Genomic DNA, 24,352 nt, shown 5'->3' on the forward strand with positions numbered 1-24,352 from the left:
GTTATATGACGGGGTTATAGGACGTGGTTATAGGACGTGGTTATGGGACGTGGTTATGGGACGTGGTTATAGAACGTGGTTATGGGACGTGGTTATATGACGGGTTATAGGACGTGGTTATGGGACGTGGTTATGGGACGGGGTTATGGGACGTGGTTATGGGACGGGGTTATAGGACGTGGTTATGGGACGGGGTTATGGGACGGGGTTATGGGACGGGGTTATAGGACGGGGTTATAGGACGTGGTTATAGGACGGGGTTATAGGACGTGGTTATAGGACGGGGTTATAGAACGGGGTTATAGGACGTGGTTATAGAACGTGGTTATAGAACGTGGTTATGGGACGTGGTTATGGGACGGGTCAGTTGTGAGGATTGTAAAGTATAAGAGAAAGAAAAGTGTAAATCTCCTTCTTTTTTGATTTCTCAGGTGACGAGGTTTCCGATACTGGCGGTAAGTCATTATTCAGTATTTTATAAACTGACACATAGGAACAGAACTGTGATGATAATTGGGAGAAAAACATAAATTACATTCACATTTTCATCACTACAGAAAAACTGCAACATTTGTACAACAATTACAAAAAGTGCAAAAAAACATTTCATGTCAATACCCAAAATATCTGAGGTGTGAACAAGACGCCCCCTCCGAGATCCTCTCCAACCATCTTATAATCATTCATACCACATCTGATGCACCTAATTTTAGTGATAAATGGAAGGGTGTACTTACTTCTTCCATAGAAGAAATGGGCAGATTTTTTTTTTAATGATTATTAAATGATTGAAAGTCAATTTGTGTTTTTTTTGTTCAATTACATATTTCCAATTTTATGACACTTCATCTTTTTATACTGTTTGAATGACAATAAAATGTCCACGTGTTAAACACAATTCTTTACATGGGGTGTACTTTTCATAACTGTATGTCCTTTCCCGATCGTCATGTATCTTCACCAGCAGAATAGTGAGTGCAGCTCTGGAGTATAATACAGGATATAACTCAGGATCAGTACATGATAAGTAATGTATGTACACAGTCACTCCACCAGCAGAATAGTGAGTGCAGCTCTGGAGTATAATACAGGATGTAACTCAGGATCAGTACATGATAAGTAATGTAATGTATGTACACAGTGACTGCACCAGCAGAATAGTGAGTGCAGCTCTGGAGCATAATACAGGATGTAACTCAGGTACAGTACATAAGTAATGTAATGTATGTACACAGTGACTCCACCAGCAGAATAGTGAGTGCAGCTCTGGAGTATAATACAGGATGTAACTCCGGATCAGTACAGGATAAGTAATGTAATGTATGTTCACAGTGACTCCACCAGCAGAATAGTGAGTGCAGCTCTGGAGTATAATACAGGATATAACTCAGGATCAGTACAGGATAAGTAATGTATGTACACAGTGACTCCACCAGCAGAATAGTGAGTACAGCTCTGGAGTATAATACAGGATGTAACTCCGGATCAGTACAGGATAAGTAATGTAATGTATGTACACAGTGACTCCACCAGCAGAATAGTGAGTGCAGCTCTGGAGTATAATACAGGATACAACTCAGGATCAGTACAGGATAAGTAATGTAATGTATGTACACAGTGACTCCACCAGCAGAATAGTGAGTGCAGCTCTGGAGTATAATACAGGATGTAACTCAGGATCAGTACAGGATAAGTAATGTAATGTATGTACACAGTGACTCCACCAGCAGAATAGTGAGTGCAGCTCTGGAGTATAATACAGGATATAACTCAGGATCAGTACAGGATAAGTAATGTATGTACACAGTAACTCCACCAGCAGAATAGTGAGTGCAGCTCTGGAGTATAATATAGGATGTAACTCAGGATTAGTACAGGATAAGTAATGTAATGTATGTACACAGTGACTCCACCAGCAGAATAGTGAGTGCAGAGTATAATACAGGATGTAACTCAGGATCAGTACAGGATAAGTATTGTAATGTATGTACACAGTGACTCCACCAGCAGAATAGTGAGTGCAGCTCTGGAGTATAATACAGGATTTAACTCAGGATCAGTACAGGTTAAGTAATGTAATGTATGTACACAGTGACTCCACCAGCAGAATAGTGAGTACAGCTCTGGAGTATAATACAGGATGTAACTCAGGATCAGTACAGGATAAGTAATGTCATGTATGTACACAGTGACTCCACCAGCAGAATAGTGAGTGCAGCTCTGGAGTATAATACAGGATGTAACTCAGGATCAGTACAGGATAAGTAATGTAATGTATGTACACAGTGACTGCACCAGCAGAATAGTGAGTGCAGCTCTGGAGTTTAATACAGGATGTAACTCAGGATCAGTACAGGATAAGTAATGTAATGTATGTACACAGTGACTCCACCAGCAGAATAGTGAGTGCAGCTCTGGAGTATAATACGGAATGTAACTCAGGATCAGTACAGGATAAGTAATGTAATGTATGTACACAGTGACTCCATTGGTTATAAGGGTTCATTCTATATATGAGCTGTATAATGAGGTTCAGGGGTGATCTTTTAGGTGGATCGTTACTGTATAACTATTCTTGGTCATTTGTATCCCCTTGGAATGGGTTCAGTAGTTGGAGCTTCAGATCCTGTTCAGTGTAGTTAAGAGGTTGGTTGCTTTTCTTGATGATATTTTCTCTCTCTCTCACAGACGTTGATATTGATTTTCCTTTGTTTCAACTTAGGAGGCGTAAGAAACTTTTTATTTTTGTGATATCTTCATTATGGTGATATTTATAATGTAGTGAAAACAATGATTCTTGGTGTAGATATTTCATGATCTGAGAATTATGATTTGTGTTTGTAATTCTCTAAATTTTTTAGGAATTTACAAAAAAAATATTCGAAGCAAACCATCTTATTATTGCTAAATGTTAATGCTGGTCGTGGCGACGATTACAGACGGCATTGCTGCCTAGAGCCATCGATAGACAATAATCACCAGCAATAATCACGTCTACCTAATTTTCTTCACTGGAGCAGTTCCACGTGCTGTAACTGAGAAAAGTTTGTTGTAACCATTGTCAGCCATTTTGGAGCCGGTGCAGAACTGTCTATGGTCACACAGTCACATACCGACATACAAGTCATTACAGACTTACCTTGTTCTTTTCTCAATTACTATTGGTCCGCTGTACTTTACGGTGTAGTCACATCCCTGTTGTATTAGTACATAAGGAGACGGCAGTCCAGCTGGGCGGTGAAGATAACCACATGACAGCCCACATGTACCCTGGCATTTAGCAATGACTTTACTTCGAAGGTTTCTGTTCATTTCAATGGAGGGCACTCTGGGAAAATGACTAAATATGAATAAATATCTGTAAATATGAATCCCTGGGTTGTAGCTTGCTCATTGGCTAATGGGAAATGCCGTTTTTTTCCTTGTAGTTCCTGGAAGGTTCACTGCTATTTCTGGCTACTTTGATTATAGTAAGTATTCCAGTATTCTGCCACACAGCTCACAGTATAACTCGCTATACTGCAGGGAATGGTGATAATATATGTTCCCCCTGACATTGGATTCTGTGCTTGTTCTGTCTTCTAGATACAGAGGAAGCCGAGGTTCTAGAATTTGAAGGTGCGTAACTGAGAAGTCCTCCATTATATATATATATTCTGAGTGTAGCTTTTCATTTTCACATCTTCAACTTTTTGATATTTTTTGTGTGGCGTTATCCTCTCATGACACATATACTTTCAGATGGTGATAGGGGCGGGGCTTTGACAACCTTTCAGACTCTCATATGATGAAAAAGATAAAACAAATGTAAAGCCAGAGCAGAATGTCATTTCACCAGGTCTGAAGCGGTTTTAAGGTGCTTTGTATTTGATCTTAGGAGACAACTTGGCTTTCAGAGGAATCACTTCTCAATCCAGCACTTATGATAAATTTGGGGCTTCTGAAAATGCTATAGACGGCTCCAGTAGCACCGTATACATGTCCGGACATTGCTCTCATACCGACATGGATGTGGAGCCGTGGTGGAGGGTGGACCTCGTTAATGTCTACAATGTCACCAAAGTGAAAATTACAAATCGTGGTGATTGCTGCCAAGAGAGGATCAACGGAGCAGAAATTACAATTGGAAATTCTCCAGAAAAAGGCGGAACTCGAAATCGCAGGTAAAAGGAATTGTCCCGATAGCGCAAAAACAGAAATAAAAGAATGCGACTATTCAGATAACGTCAGCTCCACCTTTCTCTCAGATGTGCAAAAATCGAATCACTGGGTCTTGGAAAGGAGGAGGAATACGTCTGCGGGATGGTGGGTCAGTATGTCACAGTCACCATCCCGGGCAGAGCTGGGTATCTGACCCTGTGTGAGGTGAAGGTCTACGGCACTAACGTGTCGGAAGGTTACACAGGTAAGAGAAGGACGGAGACGCCCAATATATGAACATGTCGTCTGGACAAGGCGGCAAGGCTAAAATTCTGACGTAAAATAGTGATGTAAAGGATGTTAGCCAAGTGGAAAGCTCCAGGAACGATCCACGAGCAAAGTGTCTAACGAGTCTAGCAAGATGCACCGTATTTATCATACAGCGCGCGCCAATGTCAGGAATTGAATGCACTTTCTGCCTTAATTAATATCCCCCATGTTGTTATGCGGTCCAACATTATGTGCTGATTAATTTATTATTATAGCAGTACAGCAGTTAAAGCTTCATATTTCTGATGGGAAAACTCAAAATCCTCTGCATAGGCATAGTTACATGATAACATTCTGCTGCCTGCAGCCACCACTAGGGGGAGCTCACTACATAAAGATATATACAGCACCCATAGAGTTACATTATAACATTCTGCTGCCTGCAGCCACCACTAGGGGGCGTTGACTACATACAGAGATATTTATATATATATATATATATATATATATATATACACACACACATATATATACACATGTATATATATATATATATATATATATATATATATATATGTATATATATATATATATATATATATATAGCACCCATAGAGTTACATGATGACATTCTGCTACCTGCAGCCACCACTAGGGGGAGCTCACTACATACAGATATGTATACAGCTTCCATAGCGTTACATGATAACACTCCACTGCCTGCAGCCACCACTAGGGGGAGCTCACTACATACAGATATATACAGCTCCCATAGAGTTACATGATGACATTCTGCTACCTGCAGCCACCACTAGGGGGAGCTCACTACACATAGATATATACAGCTCCCATAGAGTTACATGAAAACATTCTGCTGCGGCGCTCGCGAGCTGCAAACCAAGATGGCCGCATGCTGAGGTAGCTCCGCGACTCCTGGGCACAACAGCTACAAAAAGCTTATATTTGAGGTGAATTCCCTCGCTCACTTACCCTTCTCCTCCATCCGGAGGATCTTCTGCCCGGATTGTCCATGGTTCGGAAGAGTGCGGTGGGGCGAAAGGACTTGAAACCACCGGAGTCCTCCGTCCCTGCCCCCACACCTGAGATTGCAACATCGCCCGCCATGTCGACCGTTTCTGAAGACGAACTACAGGCCTCGCCTGAGCTCATCGCAGGCTCCCAAGAAGACGGTTCACAGCTATCTGAACCCCAGTTCACTACCAGAGATGCCTCTCTGCTGCAGAAATTTAAACAGCTCTTGCAGCAAGAACTGCAACTTACCGCGTCTAAGCTGTCGAGAGATCTTACCCGAGAGATACGTGAACTGGGAGCCAGGACTAATGCCCTGGAAACCAAGATGGACGACACCATCGAAGTTCTGAACGCGCACGATGCCGAATTTGACTCGATGAGAGCAGACCTGGATTCTACAATGCTTCGTTTAGAGGACTTTGAGAATCGTGCACGGCGGGGGAACCTCCGGATACGAGGTTTGCCCGAGACATATGAGGACCTTAGTTCTTCCATTACAGCCCTGTTCCAAGAGCTGGCACCGGGCCTTCCAATAGACAGGTTGGAGATGGATCGGATCCATAGGTCGCTCGGCCCTAAGCGACAAGACGGCAAGCCACGAGACATAGTGGTGAAACTCACCTACTATGCCACCAAAGAAACCCTGTCCCAGAAGGCCAGAGCATCACCAACCCTCATGTTTCAAGGCCACGAATACCAGATTTTTGCTGATCTTTCCCCGATCACTATACAGAAACGACGGAATATGAGAAACCTGCTAGCTGTTCTACAGAATCGCCAGATAAGATATCGCTGGGGATACCCCTTCAAACTACAATTCACTCTGGATAATAAATATTATTCGGCCAACTCAGCGGAAGAGCTCAAGCAAATTTTGGTCTCCCTGCAGCTTTTACCGGCGGACGCTGAACGCTCAAGCCAACCTTCTCAGGGACGCCGGGACGGGCCGCAGCTACGTCCCATTTGGAATAAGGTACCTCCACGCAGACCGCCTGGGAGAGCTGGAGTTGTTGCTGATGTCCGAGACGATCCTGGCTGATGGATGAGTACTTTTTAACATGTTTCACCCTGTGTATTGGCTCACCTACAGCGGAGACTGTTCTGAGGATTGGGCAACCATGGCGGCCATGTTTTGCTGTATCCGACAAAAGTTTGCCGTTTAACTGATTGCAATGTTTATTAATTTGGTTCTGACCCTTCCCTCCATTAATATGGTTGTCATTGTTATTTTTCTGTCTTGCCGGCCAGACACCCTTTGCCTTGCTTCCTGGCGGCATTGAGTGTATGGCCCACAGGGGTTCAATCTGCGATACAATTTGAGGTTATTGATGGGCCCGGCCCAGCCTTATGCTGATCGGAACGGGGACGTGAGTCTTGGCGCGGTGCGGCCTGCCTGTCACTCACTGCCCCAGGATTGGGGGTGGTGGGTGGCGGGTATGCGGCCCCGTGGCGGACAACACAGTGCGGCGGGTTATGTTTAACTACACTGAATAACTGTCCGAGACGATCCCGGCCGATGGGCGAGTACTTTTAACACGTTTTAACTTGTGTATTGACCCATCTACAACGGAGACTATACTATGTCCTGAGGAATGGGCTGCTATGGCGGCCATGTTTTGCGGAACCTGACAAAAGTTTACCGCTTAACTAAATGCAATGTTTAATAATTTGGTTCTAACCCTTTCCTCCATTAATATGGTTGTCATTTTCCTGTTTCTGTCTTGCCGGCCAGGCACACTCTGCCTTGCCTCTTGGCGGCGTGGTGTGTATGGCCCGCAGGGGTTCAACCCGCGCCATAATTTGAGGTTATTGATGGGCCCAGCCAGGCCTTATGCTGATCAGAAGAGGGTCGGGATTCTTGACCGTGGTGCGGCCTGCCTGTCACTCTCCGCCCCGGGACCGGAGGTGGTGGGTGGCAGGCATGCGGCTCCGCGGCAAGCGACACAGTGCGGCGGGTTATGTGCAACTGCACTGATTAATAGATATGTTTGAAATGTGACCATATGTTTGTAAAGGCCTCGGCGCGCCTGGTCCGCCATTTTATTTGAGGCAGAATGTTTTGGGAGACTATTGTTCTCTTCCCTCTATCCACAATCCCTGGTTTGTTTCCCCCTCTTTGTCATGACAACGCCTTGGGGTTCACCTCAATGGATTACCGTAACCACACCTTTGTGCCCAGGTGTTGGTGACCCCGGATTCTATCAGTAGTACCCCCTGTGCTACTGTCTACCCTACTTGGCCGATTTTCGGACACTTTCTCTTTTTTATTTTCTATGCATATTTGTCTCTATACCCCTTTTTACTTAATCTGTTTCTCCCACCCCTTTCCTTCCGGCCCTTCTTTCCCTTTCCCCCTGTCGGTCAGAACTCAGTATAAAAGTATTAGATCCTACAGATGGCAGCATCTGCCTTAAAAATAATCTCACATAATGTCCAAGGCTTCAATTCTCCACATAAACGATCAAAGGCATTTCATTTCTATAAAGCCTGTCGTGCGGACATTGTCTGTCTCCAGGAAACCAGATTCTCTGTCACTTCTAGACCAAAATATCTCAGCGCACATTTCCCTGTTTTCCACGGCGCATATGCTCATGAAAAGCGACGTGGGGTAGTTATTGCCTTCAGGAAGAATCTCCCCTTTCTTTGCAAAACGGAAATTCTTGACCCCACTGGTCGTTATGTGATTCTTGTTGGCACGCTATTTGATATAGAAGTGACATTAGTGGGATATTATGGACCAAATGATTTCCAAACAGGGTTTTTTTCCCACTTATTTAAATTGATAGATGCTAATCGAAAGGGCTTACTAGTGGTCATGGGCGACTCAAATCTGGTAATCAATCCCTCTATGGATAAATCCCCAGCCCCGACCGCACCCACATCTCAAACTTCCTCATCCACGTTTAGCGACATGTTACGCACGCATGATCTCCAAGACCTGTGGAGGGAACTTCATCCCAGTACTAAGGATTTTACTTTTTACTCCAACCCTCACTCCTCTTTTAGTCGCATTGATCACATATTTACGTCGCAGCGTTCATTACCATTATGCTCCGCTGCAAAGATACTTAGCACACCCTGGTCAGACCATAACCCTGTAGAGGTCTCCTTCTCTTCTCTGATCCCACGGGGGCTCTCTTTTAATTGGCGCCTAAACGACTCCCTATTGACATCCAAAGACTCATTTGCGCAGATTGAAGTAGCTGTTAAGGAATACTTTGAATTAAATGTGGGTTCCACGTCATCGCCGATAATACTATGGGAAGCCCATAAAGCCACCCTGCGAGGGGCTCTCATTAGGATGGGGTCCATTAAAAAAAAAAACAGAGAAAAGAAAATAGCAGATTTATACCGAACGTTAAATCAAAATGAAAATGCTTGGAAACAGACTCCTTCGCTTGCTAATAAGGCTTTGGTAGAGGCCACCAAACTAGAACTCGATCTTTTATTAACGGAACAGGCTGAGCGCAAACTACGATGGTCCAAACAGCGCTACTACTCGCAAAGCAATAAACCTGGTAAACTTTTAGCACGCCAACTGCGAGTTCCTGTGGTGCCAAAAGAACTTGTTAGATTGAGGACAGCCTCCGGAACAATAACAGCTGATCCTAATAAGATTGTCTCCCAATTTAAACATTTCCTTTCTAAATTGTACTCATCCCCCCCACCTTTTGACCCCTTGAAGGCTGAAGGCCTATTTGCTAATCTGATCTTCCCGGGCATCACCCCCACCAATCTTGATGCCTTGGAGGCCGAGATATCTGAGACGGAAGTTCAGGCGGCTATCAAGGAGTTAAAACCTTCCAAATCTCCTGGTCCAGATGGATTTTCCCCATTATACTACAAAAAACTTTCCCCGCTCCTAAGTCCGTATTTAACCCAACTCTTTAACACTATCCGAACTGGCACGACTCTTCGGGTACCAACCCTGACGGCACATATTGTAATGATTCCAAAACCCCAAAAGGACGCCCTTCAAATTACTAATTATAGACCAATATCCCTCCTGAACACTGATATAAAAATTTTAGCTAAAATTCTGGCGGCTAGAGTCAACCGCTTCCTTGACGGGATAATACATGGGGATCAGGCAGGCTTTGTCCCAGGCAGACAAACAAGCGATTGCACCAAGAGAGTTATATCCCTGGTTCACCTGGCACGTAAGAGAAATGTGGCTTCAATGCTCCTTTCACTTGACATTCAAAAAGCTTTTGACACAATATCCTGGTCTTACATGGATTTTGCCTTGGGGAAGTGGGGGTTTGGCAGCCATTTTATGTCTTGGGTGCACGCCCTCTATTCTAACCCTACTGCTAAAGTTTGTTATGCGGGTTATCAGTCTGCTTCCTTTTCTATTGAACGAGGCACCAGACAGGGATGCCCGCTATCCCCTATTCTATTTATTCTAGCGCTAGAACCTCTAGCTATGATGATTCGCCAAAATCCGAACATCAGGGGTCTGGAGTTAGGGGGCGTGCAACATAAATTGTCCCTCTTCGCTGACGATATGCTACTTATGCTCTCCCAACCCCTTATCTCCCTTCCTAACTTAATGCAAACTCTATCAGAATTTGCTTCAATATCTGGACTGGCTATAAACCCCACGAAATCCATCGCATTAAATATTAACCTGACACAACAAACTATGCACTCATTACAAAGCCATTTCCCCTTTCAGTGGGCCAGACATTCATTGAACTACCTGGGTATTCATTTGACCCCCTCCTATGATCAGCTGTATTCCGCTAACTACCCCTCCCTTATCCGCTCTCTAACATCCTCGATGACATGCTGGCAATCTACATATCTATCCTGGATGGGACGCATCTCTGCAGTCAAAATGACCATCCTTCCAAAGCTCCTCTACCTGTTTCAAACCCTGCCAATCAAAGTCCCACCACACATTTTGCGTCTTATTCAGAACCGGATTTCTTTCTTTATTTGGAGGGGAGCGCGTCCTAGAATATCCAGGTCTACACTTTGCTCGCCAAAGGCAGATGGGGGCTTGGGGGTTCCGAATATTTCCAAATATTACCAAGCAGCTATGATAGCGTCCTTAACTAAATTGCATGTTCCTGTAAATATGCCTTTATGGGTATACCTGGATATCCCGGAGACGTCGCCAACCCCGATCCAATCATTACCGTGGGTACCCCCCTCCCTTCGCTCTCCTCATCTTTCCCCCACACTTACGCACATTTTAACGGTATGGGACTCTGTCAAATATTCTAGCAGATTGATCTCGCCGCACCTTCCTCTCCTTTCGCTGTGGCATAACCCCCTGTTCTCCCCAGGCGCGGACAATTATCTTGCATTTAAATGGTGGTGGTCGAGTGGTATACTCAGAGTTCATCATCTTCTAGCGCCCACTCACTCTCGGATTCTCTCGTTCTGTGAGCTTCAGACCTCTCGGCAGATTCCCAATGGCGAAGTATTCCGATATTTACAACTCAAGAATTGGATTACTTCTCTTATTCATAATAAGACTGCTTCTGACTCCTTCTCTCAGTTCGAGCGAATCTGCGAAACTAGCCCTAACACTAAGGGGATCATATCAATATTATATAAGTGGCTTCTTAACAATCCCACACCTGTTCCTCACACATATGTGGATAGATGGCACCGGGATTTGGGGGTGACGCTTGAACCAGCAGATTGGCACAGTATCTGGAATACAATGTCGCACTGCTCTATTAATATGAATATCTTAGAATCAGCCTATAAAGTCATGATGAGGTGGTATCTGGTTCCTAGTCGACTTGCCCGCGCTTTTCCCACCTACCCCGACTCATGCTTTCGTGGTTGCCACACTCCCGGTGACATGCTCCACATCTGGTGGTCCTGCCCAAGGCTTATACGATTCTGGAGTAGGGTGTTTGGCCTCGCCCAAAGTTTATTCGGCATACTTATACGTAGGGACGCTAGGATAGCTCTTCTCCATTACAAACCTCCAGAACTCACGAATGCACAATTTCGACTATTCTCTTATATCCTATTGGCTGCTAAAATAACTATCGCCCACTCCTGGAAAAAACGTACAGTAACTTTTGCAGAGGTCAAAACAAGAATAGACCAGATATTTGTGAACGAAAAACTTACAAGTATCTTATTAGATAGAGTTGCCGGATTTGAGTCGCTCTGGTTACCCTGGATTAGCTACGCATACCCTCACCTGCCTGCCAATATGATTACTGCTTATTAAAGTCAAACGACTTCTTTCATAGCAGATTTCTGGCCGACAACCCCCCCCTTACCTTCCCAGCTTTCCGCTATACTCTTCCCAATCCTTCTACTCCCCCCTGTTTCGTCTCTTGTCTTTATGCTGTTTCTTTTATTATATCGAACCTGCATATTTACTGTTACTGCAACCACGAATATTCGACACTTTGTCTTTATAATTGCAATATAATTTGCTGAGTGTATAGATTGATTTTTTGTTCAGTATTATTTATTTGTGTTTTCGAAATATGCCCTTTACCTTGTTGTAAAAAACTTTCAATAAAATTTGTTGAAAAGAAAACATTCTGCTGCCTGCAGTCACCACTAGGGCAGCGCACTATATATATATACATAGCTTCCATAAAGTAACATGATAAGATTCTGCTGCCAGTCATCACTAGGGGGAGCTCACTACATACAGATATCTACAGCTCCCATAGCGTTGCATTATAATATTCTTCTGCCTGCAGACACCACTAGGGGGAGCTCACTACATACAGATATATACAGCTGCCATAGCGTTACATGATAACATTCTACTGCTTGAAGACACCACTAGGGGGAGATCACTACATACAGATATGTATGTAGATAAAAGACCCATCAAGATAAAGACCCATTCACGAGTTGAAACGTTGCAAGTGTTTTCATGCTTGGTGAATAAATCAAATGCACTTCATTGGATTATCTTGAGTGCTGCAGTTCCTTTCTTCTATTTACATTATGCAGATAGCTCCCTCTAGTGGTGGCTGCAGGTAGACAGAATGTTATAATTTACCACTATATATATATATATGCAGAGGATTTTGAGCTCCATAACAGAAAATAGCTTTTACCCCTATATAAAAATATAAAGAACTTACTCAGCTCAGAGTTTAAGACTTATTTGGATGGAGTATTGATCGGTGACCACCCTTTAATTACATGCAGGCACTTGTACTAAACTGGTCACATGATGTTCTATCCGCTGTCCAGTTACATTCCAGCTCTAGGATACACAGATTTTGTCCTCCTCCCATTAAATAAGGCTTGAGAAGACTCGCGAAAACATTCAGCATCAGGATGATGATAAAGATGAGGGGTTAATGTGCGGGAATCCGAGAGATTTCAGGTTTTGTGCTACTTGTGTCGTGAGAAGGAGATGTTGGTGGTGATAGTTATGGGCTTTTAAGCATCGATTCTCCCCAATGTAAAACATATACGACCGATGTGTCCCACATTCTACCCTTTAGTAATAAAAACTGGATTTCCTTTCAGACACTCCTGTTAAGCCGGATTCCTTTGACAGTGAAGAACATGAGCGTAAGTCTGAAACTTTGTATCAATTATTGTAAGTAGAAAACTTGTAAACTTTTGTATCTTAATCTTCCGACTTTGTTTCCATTCCGCAGTTGCTTCCGAGTTGCGAAATATTCTGAAACACTCGAATGCCGGTGAGAAGCTCCACAACTGATTCTCCAACTCATGTTTTTAGGACGTTCTCCTTTCCAGATATTACATTTCCCTTGTTTCTTAGCACCTAATGTAGCGATGACGTCAACTACAAGGCAGTCCAGCACAGATGGAGGGAATTCAAGTGCTGCTATTGATGGAGACCTGAAGAAATGCTCCAAGACTGCGGTGGAGAAGTCCCCCTGGTGGACCTTAGACCTGGGATCCGATCACAAAGTCTACTCCATCGCAGTGACCAGCTGGATCAACTCCAGCGCCCAAGAACTTGACGAGGCCGAGATTCACGTGGGATCTTCTGCTACTGGTTGGAAGAAAAATCCAATGTATGCTCCATATTCCTCATATGATCAGTATGTAGGGGAGTCAATAGGTCCTACCAGCAGTTCTGGTCATGTTCCCCCTGATATACATGTGCGTTATTACAACGTCTGTCTTCCCTCAGTCTGTAGATCGGACACAATAGGTGGATCCTCGCATTATTTATATACATTTCTACTTTAGGGTCCTATCCAATATCAAATAAGTAACTTTTATTAGCGTTTCCAGCCCCGTCTCATTTAGAGGCATCCTATACAGAAGTATTTCCCCCATGAGACCCCCATTCCCGTTACGTCCTGTTGTGAAAAGTGCAAGTTCTGAACCAAAACGAAGAAAAGACCTTGAGGTTTGAAGGTGAAGGGGATCGTCTCACAAAGATTTTTATAGCATGTTGGCCATTGAGTAAATGGGAAATATGGAAAGAGGTGGGAGAGCTCCACCAGTGTTCGGACCCCCACCCCTCTGACACCTATGGCAAGTTGACTATATATTACATTGCTTTCCTGTTGGCGGGGGATGGAGATCATTGATAGGATCCTGTGGTTTGCATATGTATCCTATGTGATAAGTGCGGGAGCTTTTCTAGCACGGCTGCCTATGATTTTCCTGTAATGTTTCCTAGATGCGGTACATTGTCTTCTATTGGCCCCGGAGAGACGTTCTCATTCAACTGTGATGGGTTAGAGGGTCGATATGTGACCATTGTTCTCCCAGACAAGGTCACCTCCCTCAGCTTGTGTGAGGTCCAAGTCTTCGCCCTTTCGGTGGATACTCCCAGTAAGTCCCTGATTAAGTTGTCCTATTCCTTTATAATCCAGAATGAAGGTTCCTAGCGCGTGGCACACGTGAAGACGTCTGTAAGAATCCTGGCGCTAGTTCAGATCCGTCAGTGACTTCATGTGTTACGTACCCTTGTATCTGGACCTGCAGCACAAAAAGCAAATGGGAAGAAGGTGCGCACGCCGTGTGTTCCAGAGCGAAGGAGGACACGGGGAAACGAAAAAAACAAAAACATTGGTCCCAATACAACTTGGCAACACCGGCTGTATATACTCTGCCAAGCAAAACCATGTGCCCCCTGCACTTTAGCAGTAGAATGGGTCATACTGAAGAGCCCGTGTGGTTTGTCCAGAGTGATAGTGGGTTCTGGTCCCAGTTGCTGGACCTCACGTTATTACATCAAAATCCCTCATTCTATTTTTGAATTCTTCCTTTAGAACTTAAAAATAATAATAATGAGAAAAAAAATATGAATAGAGATTTTCTATTTCAGGTGGAGACTGGAATGGAGATTTTGAAGTTCAGAAGAATCATCATGGAGGTAAGTCATTTCTTCTGTAGTCTTGATGAGATCATGGACCGGTCACCGATGACGTCACTGCGGCACTGCACAGGGAGCGCTTTACTTACAGTAGCCCAGCAATCCCTAACATCTTCACCCTCATTGGTGCGTGGCGTTGACCGTGTCCCTGAGTCGTCCTCCTTTCATATTACATCTTTATCTAGAACACCCGGCCACCAGTGCGACCACCAGAGCGACCACCAGTACAGCCACTACAGCGGAGGGCAGATCTGGGGAATTATACTGCAATATAGGCTCCGGGGACACGTCCCTCCATAAGTAGGAGCTGAGGGAAGGAGAGCCAGGACATTGACAGCTCTGCAGATGCCACAGCTCATTGGCACCGCCCTGTATGGCTTGGGAACGTTGAGACAGTCTCCACCGTACAGGAAATACAGGGATAGATATTTATCTTCATATATTTATATAACGGAGCACATTATTATCAAAGGGTCCATCGTGTCCGGATAACATATAAATAATATTTTTGCATTCCCTTTTTTTAAAGTCAAAAACTTGGCTCCTGGAGGCATTCCTGCTCAATCGTCCTATTACGGCAGCAGATCTTCAGTCACAATCCCCATCGATGGGTCTCTGTCCAGCAATTACATGGCGGGTGAATGTACGCACACGAGGATGGAGCTGGGACCCTGGTGGAATTTAGACCTGAAGTCCACATATCGTATATCATCGGTGGCCATCACCAATAGGGGCGACTGCTGCCGAGAAAGGATCAATGGTGCGGAGATTCTTATAGGGGACTCAGCGGAGGATGGTGGAATTGGGAACCCCAGGTAAGACTTTTATGGATGCCGATTCCAAGAACAGAAAGTCCAGTCCGAGAGGAGAAGAGGCCATAAAATGTCAATGAGAAATATGGAAACAGTCAGCTGCGCTCTCCACTCTTTCCGTATATATCTCCCATTTTCTTTCACTGACAGTGGCCAATTCTCCACCAAACACCCCAAATCTCCAGATAAATTGTAGTCCCAGTAGGCAGACCCCTCAATCTGACTTGTATGGGAATTCTAGTCAGGATGCCATTAATGCATTTAATTAGAAAAACCCTTTTTAAAAAAAATGACATGGATCACATGACTGTATCCATTGGTTATTGCCCCCACACTTGCCGGCCACAATAGGGTCCATCCCATCTTGGAGTGTATTAATATTGCAGTGTCCGTTTTGGCCGGTGCGTTGGAAAAGCTCCTAGAAAATACAGCAAACGCATCCGTAGAGTCCAGTCACCCGACAGAGGCCAAAAGAGTTTCCTTGTGGGCCTGTAGATGTCGGCATAACCTTCATTCTGCTGTATGGAATAGCGGAGTCTGCTGCACTATTTCATACAGAGGCGTCCAGTAAAGGGTGTGCACTGCGCGGTATACGGTTTTAATATGGGAGCCTATAGGTGACAGGTGGCACTGCAGGCCTATACAGGGGCGTACGTTGGAGGCATCCGTCAGAGGTTTACATCGCACTGCAGTGTGAATACTCGCTTACTGTTTTAGTATCTTTTTGGCTTCTGCTCTGATCCGTTGGCGCCGGTGTGAACAGAGTCTTGGTTGGAGTCCAGTAAGACGAGTCGTCGGCAGTTATAGACAATGCATTTATTTCAGGTGCGGAGTCGTGTTCCGGATGAATTATGGGGAGACGTTGTCCTTCAACTGCAAAGGAATGGAAGGAAGATACGTAACAATAGTGATACCGGACCAAAGGCAGTACCTGTCATTGTGTGAGGTTCAAGTGTTTGGTGAACTCTCCGAAATATCTCAAGGAGGTAAGAAGCATGTAATATGTAGTAAATGTATAGCACAGAACATAGCTGGGGGGCTGCTGGGAAACGTAAACCCTGGGGGCTGGGTGCCAGGGTGGGCTACAATAATCCATTCTGCCATTTAGACTTAGTTTGGGTCAGCAAAATAAATCCAGCTATAACCCTGTGAATAATATAGGAATGGAGACAAATGGGAGGTCACATAGTTACATAGTAGAAAAAGCAGGTTCTCTAGCAGCACAGAGTATTTAAGAAATGGAGTGTGCTGGATGCTTGGGTGCAGTGACCTGCCACTCATGTATTGACAGTGAGGACAGGGAGAATGGTGACAAGCGAGAGGTCACAGATGGTTACATAGTGGAAGGAGCTTATTCTCCAGCAGCACAGAGTCTTTAAGATGAAGTGTGCCGATCTTCTGGGTCCAATGACCTATCCACTCATGTGATGATAGTGAGGTCACAGAGAATTACATAGTAGAAGAATGATATTCTCCAGCAGCACTAAGTATTTCAGGAGTGGAGTATGTTGATCTTATGGGGGGCAGTGACCTGTTAACTTATGTGACAGGGGCTGTGAGAAGAAGAATGGAGACAAGTGGGATGTCACAGAGTTACAAAGTCGAAGTCGTAGGTTCCCCAGCAGCACAGAGTATTTCAGGAGAGGATTGTGCTAAGAACCAGGGATGATCTGAGGAAGAGAATGCAGGCAAGAGGGAGGTCACAGACTGAGATATAGATGAAGTATCACAGCAGCACAGAGGATATCAGGTTCTAGTAAGGTTGTGATATCAGACTCCTCCTCGCTCCTATAATCTGTCATTTCCGAATTCTTACAGGTAAAGAAGAATTGACTGTAAATCTTCCTGAAGTGACAAGTGAGTAAAACAAGACTGAGATCCCACAGAAATACGAGGGGTTCAGTGAGCTGGTGCAACGAAGTCCACTCCAACTGCAAACGTCCCCAGAGCATCAAGTACTGATCGCTTTACTTTTGTTTTTTTAGATCTTGAAGGGAAATATTTCCTTTTCCCGGAGGAAAGTGTTACAGATTATATCGTACTGACCCCGGCGCTGCCCATGAGACTGCGCAGCTTCACGCTCTGCATGAACTTGTCTTTGAACGTCTCGGAGAACCGGGAGACCATCTTGTTTTCTTACCGAACCTTATATCACGATGAGCTCAATCTATGGCTGGAGGCAAATGGGGACATCGGGTTTTACATGAGCGGGGAGGGTTTAATGTTCCCAAGACGCGATAAAAGCAAAGAATGGAACCACCTCTGTCTGACGTGGGAATCCAAGAATGGCCGCTGCGAACTGTGGCTCAACGGCAGAAGATCTGGAAACAAGGTTTACCGTAGGAGACACGCGGTGCGGCCGGGCGGCGTAGTCATTCTGGGTCAAGATCAAGACGCCCTCAGCAATTTCTTCGATAAATCCCAGAGCTACATTGGAAAGATTAAAGATCTGAACATGTGGAACAAAGTCCTTTCTCTAAAGTCTCTTCAATCCCTATTTAAAGGCAAAGAAGTGAGAAAGGGCGAGATTTTCGATTGGAGCAACTTGTCCTACGCCAAAAAGGGAAACGTAGAAGTGGTTTAAAAGATCGGTAGTGGAGAAAGTCTTCATTATTCTGCTGTAATATGTATAAGCCAGACAATAAAATCATTCAGTCCTGTGTGAGATCTATAAAGGGTCCAGTGACATCACCACGTGCCAATGACGCCTACAGCGTAGATACAACAGCAATAAACCTACGAATGTGACCATCCACGAGGGAGAAAAAGAGAAGATGTAGTAACCAGCACAATGAGGGGGTCACCGATGGGCGCTGCTAATCGTACAACAAATAATACACAAAGCCATGTCATAGAACGGAATGGATTTTTATGAACTTGTTACTAATGCATCTGGGTACTAATAATCTGCAGGCATCATATGTCCTAGGGGGAATAATCTGGGAGAGTCACTTGTTGAGAAGGATCTGGGTGATCATAGACTAAATAATAGCACAATGTCAATCAGCTGCTCTAAAGCCAGCAGGATATTGTCGTGTATTATAAGTCTGGATTCACATGAGCATGTTCGGTCCGTAAAGGACGGAACGTATTTCGGCCGCAAGTCCCGGACCGAACACAGTGCAGGGAGCCGGGCTCCTAGCATCATAGTTATGTACGACGCTAGGAGTCCCTGCCTCTCCATGGAACTACTGTCCCGTACTGAAAACATGATTACAGTACGGGACAGTTGTCCTGCAGCGAGACAGGGTCTCCTAGCGTCGTACATAACTATGATGCGAGGAGCCCGGCTCCCTGCAGTGTGTTCAGTCCGGGACTTGCGGCCGAAATACGTTCTGTCCTTTACGGACGTAACATGCTCGTGTGAACCTAGCCTAAGAGGCCTGGACTCGCGGGACAGGGATGTAATATTACCACTTTACAAAGCATTAGTGAGGCCTCATCTAGAATATGAAGTCCAGTTCTGGGCACCAGTTCATAGAAAGGAAAAAATACAAAAACGAGCAACTAAACTAACCAGTGGTAATCTTAATTGCCAACCAATCAGATTTCATCTTTCTTCCTGGAACGGACTTGAAAGCAGAGTTGTGATTGGTTGTAACTGTCCTTTGTCATTTTCACCATCACTGAACCCCATAATATGTTGTATGGCCGCCTGCTGTCACTGTGCGGCTCTATTCCTCATTGTCACGTATAGGCGGCCATATAAGATGGCCAGAGTACCTCCAGGGGTCCAGGTTCTGACACAATAATGGGCCGATTACTACAGGTCCCCCAATATTGAGCAGAAAACATTTAGCCAATAATTTCCCACTAGGGTTTACTTCTTATGGGATGATTCAGTAATAACATATCAGTTCTCATTGATGATCTGTCCTGTGTGCGATGGTTACAACAAAGATTACCATACAATTATAGGGGACGTGTTCTGTGTAATATATATATATATATATAGATATAGGAGGGGGCCTCAGAATCATCTCCTATTTCCTAAAAGAGGTTTTAAACTAATTGTTTAGAAAACCCATTGCCATACACCCTATTAGGGAATTTTGGGTTAATAGAGGGGGGTCCTCTGATCAGGCCCCTCATCTCTTGGTCAGAGCGGTTACATAGAGCTTCTCTCTCTCTCTGGAGGACCTGTCTTGTATTACACAGACAGCACATTGATATGAATGGACACGGTGTAATACTTCATTTCTCCTGTGGTGGTGCTGCAGGGAAACTAAATGCTTACTGCCAGGTTTCCCCACAAATCACAGCTGATCGCTGGAGGTCCTTTGTGATCATCTTATCGTCAATGGATCCTTCTGACAAGTAGGGATTGTACAAAGCGGAGAACCTCTTTAAAAAATCAACTGTGTATATTGCCAAAATAATAGAAGAAATGTAAACTTCTTGTAATAACCAGATAGCGTTTATTACATTGCAATTGACAGGAGAATATAAATCAGGTGTAAATGTGATAACGCTTCACGTCGGCCTCCGAAAAATGGAGCCGTCAATGGAAAAAGATTTAACACTATCATCTCCGTTCTTGGCTACACAGAAGCGACGATGCATCGGGTTCCTCAGATATATTGGATGAACGTGTAGGACAACGGACGTCATCACTGGATCACAACGTTTCCGTATAGACTGTAGTTTACCGAGCTCCAGTTGATGACGTTCCCCTGAGCGCTTGGCTTATTTTTGTAGACGTCTTTGATGGCACTGGAATGTTGAACATAATTCCACAGATGGACATCCGAAATTTCTCCTACAAAACTTTGCTTTACATCAAAACTTCCCCCGCAGATATCTTGGTCCTGCCCCAAAATCACATTGCCCCCTGGAGTCACGTTGTGCCCCTTCCTGTAGATTTGTCTTGTAGACATTTTACCATTAACCCAAAAGCTTGTTACTCCAGAAGAAGACCGCCAGGTCACACAGATATGTGTCCCAAACGTGCTGAGACCCGGTAAGGAGAAGAAGGCGCCATCACTACTGCTGCGGAGATACAAGGAGAGGCGACCATCCAGCTCCCTCCAAACATTAAGTTCATCTTGTCCGTCATTGCAATAGGAGAATAATATGACTTCACGGCGTCCGGAGAGTGCGGTGGACACACGGAGGCAAAGCGTGAAATCTATCAGGTCTACTGGCGCCTGTGGCTGCAGAACGGCGTAACTCCGGTTTCCTACCTCTGGGAACATCAAGACTGTTCCAGAAAGACCTACAGCAAGAAAAGGAATATGTCACCCAAGATCCAAGACTAGGAAGACCATCGTGTTATTACCGACCCCACAAGAGTCAATTCATTGTCCTGTGTAGTCAAGATTTGGCGTAACTGGGAAAACTACAAGCCAAAAAGCCTGAAAGGTCTGAACGGAGTCCTAAATATGTGACATTCATCTTGAGGGAAGCTTTACTTAGGAGGAAAGGTGAGACGGCCTCCTCAATAACTTATCATCTGTCAATCACCCCCTCATACCATTATATATATATATATATATATATATATATATATATATATAGATAGAGAGAGGGAGAGATTATACGGGGTGCGCTCCTTCCAATAGAGGTAAATCTAGAGCTTCCTTTGAATGGTGACCTTATTTTGGCTCTTGAGATCTCCAGTCTTCAGAGGCGTCAGGTCAAGGAGGGAATGGACACTGAAAGGCCCTGTTTACACTGAGTTTTTTGACGCGGAAACTGCATCAAAAAACTTCCAAAAATGCCTCCCATTGATTTCAATGGGAGGGGAGGCGGTTTTTTCCCGCGAGCGGAAAAACAGACTTGCGGGGAAAAAGAAGCGTCACGCCCTATCTTTGGGCGTTTACGTCTCTGACCTCCCTTTGACATCAATGGCATTAAAAGATCATAAAAATATAATAAAAATAAAGTGGCTTCTTACCTTTCCCTTCAGTGGCCTGTGGAATATTTCCTGGGGGGTCGAGCCGCCGCCACCACCATCAAGGGTGAAGACAAATGGGTCTCGGTGCCCGTATCTGGCAGAGAGGCGGCAGCACATAGTCACCAATCTCGTTAAATCAACAGGATTTCTGTTCAGCTACAGATCCCGACCAAAGTGACTCGGAAACTTTTTTTTGGTGAAAACTCTTTGAAAACCTATTTTAGCCCCTGTTCACACAGTTTTTTGCAGGCAGAATAAAATCTGCTCCAGAATTCCTTCAGGAAATTTGAGGCATGTCTTCAACTGCCTGCGCTTTTTTTTCCCAACGTTTTTCGCCCGCGACCATTGAAGCTAATGCAAGGACCACTTGCCAAAAACGCAGCAAAAAAAAAACCAGCGCCGCAGGCTTTTTCTGCCTCCCATTGATTTCAATAGGAGGTCAGTGGTGGAGACCGCAGCAAGAGAGGATATGCCGCTTTTTTTTTCCCTGTGAGCGGCCCAGGAAATAAAACGCCTCTGCCTCCCATTGAAATCAATGGGGGTGATTTTGGATATTTTTTGGCGCTGATTCCGGCGCGGTTTCCACATCAAAAACAGTGCCAGAAACTCTGTGTGAACTGACCCTTATAGTCCCAATCTTGTAATGTCCAGTCCAATGGTGTAATAAACAATATATGGAACATAGTGACTAAGGATCGCGATATCTTACCGACTGAGGATATCGGGAGGCTGAATACTTGGACTTCACAGAGGGAGAGCTTCTCGATATTATCCGGTAGCAGCACTGTGACGTATCTCCCATCCATTCCATTACAGCTGAAGAGGCCGGTGCCCCCGGGGCCCAACAAATGTATGACTGCGCACGTGATAAAATAGCGTACAGAACACGTCTTATGGAGGAGGACATGTTCAGCTGATCTCATTTCAGTTTCATTTAATAAAGTAACAAGTGATATTAAAGGGGTCCTCACAGCAGTGGCCCCAAAAACACCAAGAGACAAACAATCTCATTGGTTGAGGTCTAGGCCCGATCCCTCCGTTCCTGAGGATGGACTGCCGCGTGACATCGAAGGAAGAACAAGCCATACGTGTGGTCTCATTCCCCCGACATGAGCGGGAGTCACGTGGACCTCGGAGTGAGACCACTCGGCCACTAATTGACCGTTTCACATATTCACAGACCACGTCATGAAGATCATGAGCGCTTTTATATCACCTGCCGTTTCCTCTCCAATCTTTGGAGGTCCCAATCCTTATCTCTGCTTTATTGAGTCGCTGCCAGCAGCAGTCCTGACGATTAGTGACCGCCACAGAGTCGATCAGGAAGACGCCTTTAAGATCCACAGTCCACCAGGGATTGGTCTCGTGCGGAGTCTGGCTGCACTGCATCTCGGAATAGTTGCTTGATAGAGATCTGTCTATGGCATTTTTAGATTCTCCAAAGAAATTGTAGAGACTGGACTGGAATGATTGTCCACTTAATGCCAGATTTGGAGCTGGAGGAAAAAAATATTTAAAAAAAACCTCAAAGACAAAGAGGAGACGTAAGGAAGGAGACTGATGTTTACGGAGATTCTGTCCTAGAACGTCACGGTCTGTGATTTACTGATGTCTTATGCTGCCATAGATGAGGTATCAGCCAATACCATGGTCATTAACGCTCAATCTGATAATTGATGCATCGATGTTGGAAATTTATCATTGTCATCATCTTTATAATCATCATCATCATCATCTTCATCAATATTATTATCTTCATCATCATCTTCATCCACATCAATATAATCATCATCTTCATCATCATTATCATCATCCTCTTTATTATCATAATCTTCATCAACATCAATATCATCATCGACATCTTAATCCACCTTATCATCAACATCATTAACATCTTCCTTCATCCACATCTTCATCATCATCATCATCATATTACCCACATTAGATCATTCAGGTAATAATAGATTTCCTGCGTTACCTCCCTGTGGAGTCCTCAGAACATTTTGATTTGTATCTGAAAAGTTTCCTAGAAAACATAAAAAAATCGAAGTTAAAATGTTGTAATTCACATCGATGGTGACATGAGAATGTCAGTGAGTATATCGAGGTATATAATATGTTCTATCTACATCTGTTACTGGCAGCGGATATAATATCTCCATTACAACTTCCACCATATTAGTCACTTTCCTCGAGTTCTTAACAGACAATTTGCCTAATTATGGGTTCAGTAACGATCCCCGTGGCAGCCATAAAGCTTTTCAACCTGCTTTCTCCGTGGAACTACTGTCCCGTACTGAAAACATGATTACAGTACGGGACAGTTGTCCTGCAGCGAGGCAGGGACTCCTAGCATCGTACATAACTATGATGCTAGGAGCCCGGCTCCCTGCACTGTGTTCGGTCCGGGACTTGCGGCCGAAATACGTCCGTCCATTACGGACGTTAATGTGCTCGTGTGAACCCAGCCTAAGACTCTCAGCAGGCCCTGACAGCCACAGACAGAGTTGTAGTTTCACAACAGCTGGAGGTGCACCGTTCTACACTCTTGCCCTTTGGAGACACAGATCTGTGTCGTACAGATGTAGCCACGTTCATCTTGATTGATAACTTGATGCAGCGTGATATCACACAACAAAAGCCATGGAAAAATTCAAGATAACGTTCCCGACACTGTATTTAAAGCGTCTCTGTCACCAGATTATAAGTGCCCCGTCTCCTACATAATGTGATCGGCGCTGTAATGTAGATAACAGTGGTTTTTATTTTGAAAAACGATCAATTTTGAGCAAGTTATGAGCAATTTTAGATTTATGCTAATTAGTTTCTTAATAGACAACTGGGCGTATTTAACTTTTTTACCAACTGGGCGTTGTGGAGAGAAGTGTATGA

The 24,352-nt window shown here is 44.4% G+C and overlaps 2 protein-coding genes across 7 annotated transcripts in view; one reads left to right on the forward strand and one right to left on the reverse strand.

Annotated features, from left to right (window-relative positions):
- The window catches only part of LOC142656914 (uncharacterized), a 27,976-nt gene extending 9,747 nt beyond the window's left edge, over positions 1–18,229 (forward strand). Inside the window, exons 8-22 of one of the 6 annotated variants that reach the window (XM_075831909.1) lie at positions 432–455; positions 2,689–2,727; positions 3,429–3,470; positions 3,586–3,618; positions 3,878–4,163; positions 4,248–4,405; positions 12,919–12,963; positions 13,053–13,094; positions 13,178–13,436; positions 14,054–14,208; positions 14,705–14,752; positions 15,282–15,567; positions 16,390–16,550; positions 17,383–17,421; positions 17,550–18,229. In XM_075831909.1, the coding sequence (XP_075688024.1) occupies positions 432–455; positions 2,689–2,727; positions 3,429–3,470; positions 3,586–3,618; positions 3,878–4,163; positions 4,248–4,405; positions 12,919–12,963; positions 13,053–13,094; positions 13,178–13,436; positions 14,054–14,208; positions 14,705–14,752; positions 15,282–15,567; positions 16,390–16,550; positions 17,383–17,421; positions 17,550–18,148 (2,216 nt within the window). In that variant the 3' untranslated portion in view covers positions 18,149–18,229. The remainder of the gene's footprint in view (positions 1–431; positions 456–2,688; positions 2,728–3,428; positions 3,471–3,585; positions 3,619–3,877; positions 4,164–4,247; positions 4,406–12,918; positions 12,964–13,052; positions 13,095–13,177; positions 13,437–14,053; positions 14,209–14,704; positions 14,753–15,281; positions 15,568–16,389; positions 16,551–17,382; positions 17,422–17,549) is intronic. The other 5 variants (XM_075831910.1, XM_075831911.1, XM_075831913.1 and 2 more) reach the window with 5 other exon arrangements.
- A 1,730-nt stretch (positions 18,230–19,959) lies between these two features.
- Positions 19,960–22,669, reverse strand: LOC142656918 (C-reactive protein-like). Its single transcript, XM_075831919.1, has 2 exons — positions 22,170–22,669; positions 19,960–20,779 (listed from the first exon to the last, which is right to left on the reverse strand). Exons 1-2 carry the CDS (start codon positions 22,381–22,383, stop codon positions 20,175–20,177), a joined length of 819 nt encoding a protein of 272 aa, XP_075688034.1. The 5' UTR covers positions 22,384–22,669; the 3' UTR covers positions 19,960–20,174.
- Positions 22,670–24,352: the final 1,683 nt, after the last annotated feature.

Source organism: Rhinoderma darwinii, chromosome 7 (genome assembly GCF_050947455.1).
Source record: "Rhinoderma darwinii isolate aRhiDar2 chromosome 7, aRhiDar2.hap1, whole genome shotgun sequence".
Classification (NCBI taxonomy): Eukaryota; Metazoa; Chordata; class Amphibia; order Anura; family Rhinodermatidae; genus Rhinoderma; species Rhinoderma darwinii.

Excerpts from the sequence above, each read along its gene's own strand:
- LOC142656918 (XM_075831919.1), bottom strand. The coding sequence starts at position 22,383 with ATGAGATCAGCTGAACATGTCCTCCTCCATAAGACGTGTTCTGTACGC. Across the intron at positions 20,780-22,169 it reads CCTCCCGATATCCTCAGTCG|GTCTTTCTGGAACAGTCTTG; the intron begins GTAAGATATCGC and ends TTCTTGCTGTAG.